The sequence below is a fragment of the Rutidosis leptorrhynchoides genome, chromosome 1, assembly GCF_046630445.1.
Source record: "Rutidosis leptorrhynchoides isolate AG116_Rl617_1_P2 chromosome 1, CSIRO_AGI_Rlap_v1, whole genome shotgun sequence".
Lineage (NCBI taxonomy): Eukaryota > Viridiplantae > Streptophyta > Magnoliopsida > Asterales > Asteraceae > Rutidosis > Rutidosis leptorrhynchoides.
In genome coordinates, this window is record NC_092333.1 from 563,943,733 (window position 1) to 563,947,623 (window position 3,891).

The window sequence follows — 3,891 nt, forward strand, 5'->3', positions numbered from 1 at the left end:
ACATAAGGCATGAACAAGGGCTGGTTGGTGGTGATTTGATGTGTATATACCAATAGTAAATACGTATAGAAGCTAGGTATGATACGAGTACATATACTCTAGATATACGTATAGAAAATCTTGTGAAAAATGGAATGAGAATTCAAATATAGCTATCTTTTGTGAATATACTTATATTGTTTTATGTATTTAAGTCCTTAAAAGTGATTAAATACATTACGTATACGATATATGTATAAACATTATATGTTATAAGTATTTATGTCAAATAACGTTACGTATGGTTATCGTTTTGAAAACTTAAGTTAGTAGTTTCAAAATATACTTATAACTTATTGTTATTAATACAAAATGAGATATTAAAACATCCTTAGATCATGTTAAATATGTATATATACATATATATACACAAACGTATAATTATCATATGTTATATAGTTCGTGATATCATCGGTCAAACTAGACGGTCAAACGTTGTGTAAAACTCATTTCAAAAACATAAATCTCCACAATTTGGATTGCTTATCATGTTGGTAAGGTTTAATTTATGTAAATATTAATCTTATAAGTATAGAATGATCGAAAAAGTGCGGGTCATTACAGTTGGCGTCCTGTCACCAACTCAAAAGGACTCTTCCCCGTGGACTCACTCTTTTGCATGTTATAAGAGAACTGAGCAATATCAAGAAGCTTAGCCCAATCATGTTAATTTGAACTTACATTGTGTCGAAGATAGAGCTCCAATAGTGCATTCACCCTTTTTGTCTGTCCATCCGTTTGGGGATGAAAACTCGTGGAGAAATTCAAGTCTGTCTCCATGATCTTGAACAACTCCGTCCAAAAACGCCCCGTGAACCTCGGATCTCGATCACTTACTATCACATGCGGTATCCCCCAATACTTTACCACATTCTTGAAAAATAGTTTTGCGGTTTCATCCTCGATAACTTCGGATGATACGGCTATGAAGGTACCATACTTAGAAAACCGGTCTACCACGACTATAATACTCCCACACCCTTCCGACTTGGGTAAGTAAGTAATGGAGCCCATGGAAACACTCTCCCATGGTCCTTTTGGTGTAGGTAGCGGCTGTAATAGTTCTCCTGGTTGGCGTTGCTCTATATTGTCTTGTTGGCATATTAGGCATGTCCGCACGTACGTCTCTATGTCGTCTTCCATCCTTGGCCAATAATAAGTGCCTTCTACTAATTCCAGTGTCCTCTTGTAACCTAGATGACCAGCCCACTTTGAATCATGACACTCTTTCAAGATTGTCTGTCTAAGATCACCCCACTTAGGCACATATAACCGGTCTCCTTTAGTGAATAATAGATCTCCCTTGACCCAAAACCTTCTCATTTTCCCATCTCGAGCCAATCCAACAAGGTTTTTGGTTATAGGATCTTGCTCTAATCCCTCCTTTATACGATCTTGAAGGAAGAATTGTGGTTTTGTGATCGCTGCAAACTCCGCCTTACAACTTAGGGCATCAGCTACCACATTGGCTTTCCCAGGCTTATACTCCAACACATAGTCAAATTCAGCTAGGAAGTCTTGCCAACGAGCTTGTTTGGGACTCAACTTCTTTTGAGTTTGAAAATAACTCGTTGCCACATTATCCATCTTGATCACGAACCTTGATCCCAAAAGATAATGCCTCCATGTCCTCAAACAATGAACCACCGCCGTCATCTCCTTCTCCTGCACAATGTACTTTCTTTCCGCCTCGTTAAGTTTCCGGCTTTCGAACGCGATCGGGTGACCCTCTTGCATTAGAACTCCTTCAATAGCAAAGTCTGATTCGTCTGTGTGTAACTCGAACGGAATGGTCACATCCGGAAGTCTCAACACCAGTTCTTCCATGACAGCTCCTTTCAACTCCTCGAATGCTGCTTGACATTTCTCATCCCACAACCAAGCTTTGTTCTTCTTTACCAATTCTATCAATGGAGCCGCTTTCGTCGAGTATCCCTTGATAAAACGACGATAGTAGTTTACTAAACCAAGGAAAGATCGTAAACCAGTCACCTTCGTTGGTGCCTCCTACTCTTGAATTACCTTGATCTTAGCCCCGTCCATGAGTAACTTCCCATTTTTAATTCTATGTCCAAGAAAATCCACCTCCTCTAATTCGAATGAACATTTCTCTAGCTTACATACAACTCGTTGTCCCTTAGTACTTGGAATACTTGCGTCAAGTGCCTCACATGACCTTCCATGGTGTTGCTATATACGACTATGTCATCCAAGTACACCACGACAAACTTGTCGAGGAAGTGGTGAAATAATTTGTTCATCAAAGTACAAAATGTGGCAGGGGCATTGGTTAAGCCAAAGGGCATGACTAGGAATTCATAAGCGTCATATCTCGTCACACAAGTGGTCTTAGCCTCATCTCCTTCGGCAATACGTACTTGATAGTATCCCGACCTCAAGTCCAACTTGTTGAAGTATCTCGCTTTCCCAAGTTGATTGAACAAATCAGCAATAAGCGGAATTGGGTATTTGTTCTTGATAGTTACCTTGTTCAACACTCGGTAGTCTATACACATTCGCAAGGACCCGTCCTTCTTTCTTTGAAATAGCACCGGTGTACCATAAGGGGATTTTGAGGGACGGATATATCCCGCATCCAATAACTCCTTGAGTTGTCTCTGCAACTCCTCCAACTCGGGTGGGGGCATTCGGTAAGGGGCTTTGGAAGGTGGTTTTGATACCGGCTCCAACTCGATCGTATGGTCTATCTCCCTCCTAGGTGGTAGCTTCCTTGGTAACTCCTTAGGCATGACATCCTTGAACTCATCAAGGACTTTCTCAATCTCCTTGGGTGCCTCTAGTTTTCCCTTTTCTTCGGCCGTCTCTTGCCTTGCTACCGATAAATAGCAAGTCTCATTCTTGTTGTATCCCTTCTTGAATTCCATGGCCGAAAGTGACTTGGATGCACTCTTGGTTCCACGTTCGGTTGACACCATACAGGTTTTTCCACCATCCAAGATACACAGTGAGTTAGCGAACGACATAGGGAAACCGCGTACCTTATCTAGGAACTCCATCCCAAGTACTAAATTGAAGTCGTCTATATGCGCGACCGATAGATCAATCGTTCCTTCCCATTCTCCAATCTTCACTTGCACATCTTTAGCTACCCCACTAATCGGTTTAGCATTCGCGTTCACCGTCTTCATCATTCCGCCCTCCTTTATCTCTTTAATCCCCAATCTCTTAGCTTCTTCGGTGGAGACAAAGTTGTGAGTAGCTCCCATATCTACCAAAGCTCGTACCCGGTTTCCTCGAACATAAACTTCCACGAATTGGAGTCCTTTAGCCATTACTTTAGGTACCTCCACCTTGGCCTTGATAGCGTTGAGTATTTGCATCGATCCCATGCATACATCCTCATCCTGACAACCCGCCTTTTGAGCTTCCATAGCATGAAGGTTAGCTTTCTTTGGACAATCTCGGGCTCTATGCGGCCCATCACATATGAAACATCCATCATTCTTGTAAGAAGTTTTTATGCTCTTGTTATTTCCGGTTGGTGGCTTACGTGTATTATCATTCCTTAATTGGGCGGGCTTACCTCCCCCACCTTTCTCATGGCTCACCTTCTTATCTTTTGACTTGAACGAATCTTTCCTATTAGCATAGTCGACTAGTGCCTCCGCTTGAGCAATTGCGGTGGTAAGGTCTTGGACTCCTCGTCTCTCTAGCTCCGTTTTAGCCCAAGGTTGCAAACCATCGAGAAAATAGAAGAGAAGAATATCATTGGGAATATCTGGGACCTCCAGGCTAAGGTTTGTGAATTCTTTGATATACTCCCGAATTGTCCCGGAATGATGTAATTTACGTAGACGACTCATCGCATCCTTTTGAGCATTCTTGGGGTAG

The 3,891-nt window shown here is 41.8% G+C and overlaps 1 protein-coding gene across 1 annotated transcript; it reads right to left on the minus strand.

The window, feature by feature from the left end:
* Positions 1-1,906: 1,906 nt before the first annotated feature.
* LOC139844459 (uncharacterized) lies at positions 1,907-3,431 on the minus strand. The gene is made up of 3 exons (XM_071834688.1): positions 3,066-3,431; positions 2,600-2,909; positions 1,907-1,974 (listed from the first exon to the last, which is right to left on the minus strand). Exons 1-3 carry the CDS (start codon positions 3,429-3,431, stop codon positions 1,907-1,909), a joined length of 744 nt encoding a protein of 247 aa, XP_071690789.1.
* Between the last annotated feature and the right edge of the window lie 460 nt (positions 3,432-3,891).

Bases quoted from the DNA above. Each gene is read 5' to 3' on its own strand.
- LOC139844459 (XM_071834688.1), bottom strand. From the start codon at position 3,431: ATGGAAGCTCAAAAGGCGGGTTGTCAGGATGAGGATGTATGCATGGGA. The intron at 2,910-3,065 runs GTACTTGGGATG...GAATTCAAGAAG, and splicing joins ATATAGACGACTTCAATTTA to GGATACAACAAGAATGAGAC. The intron at 1,975-2,599 runs GTACACCGGTGC...CGTTTTATCAAG, and splicing joins TCCCTCAAAATCCCCTTATG to GGATACTCGACGAAAGCGGC.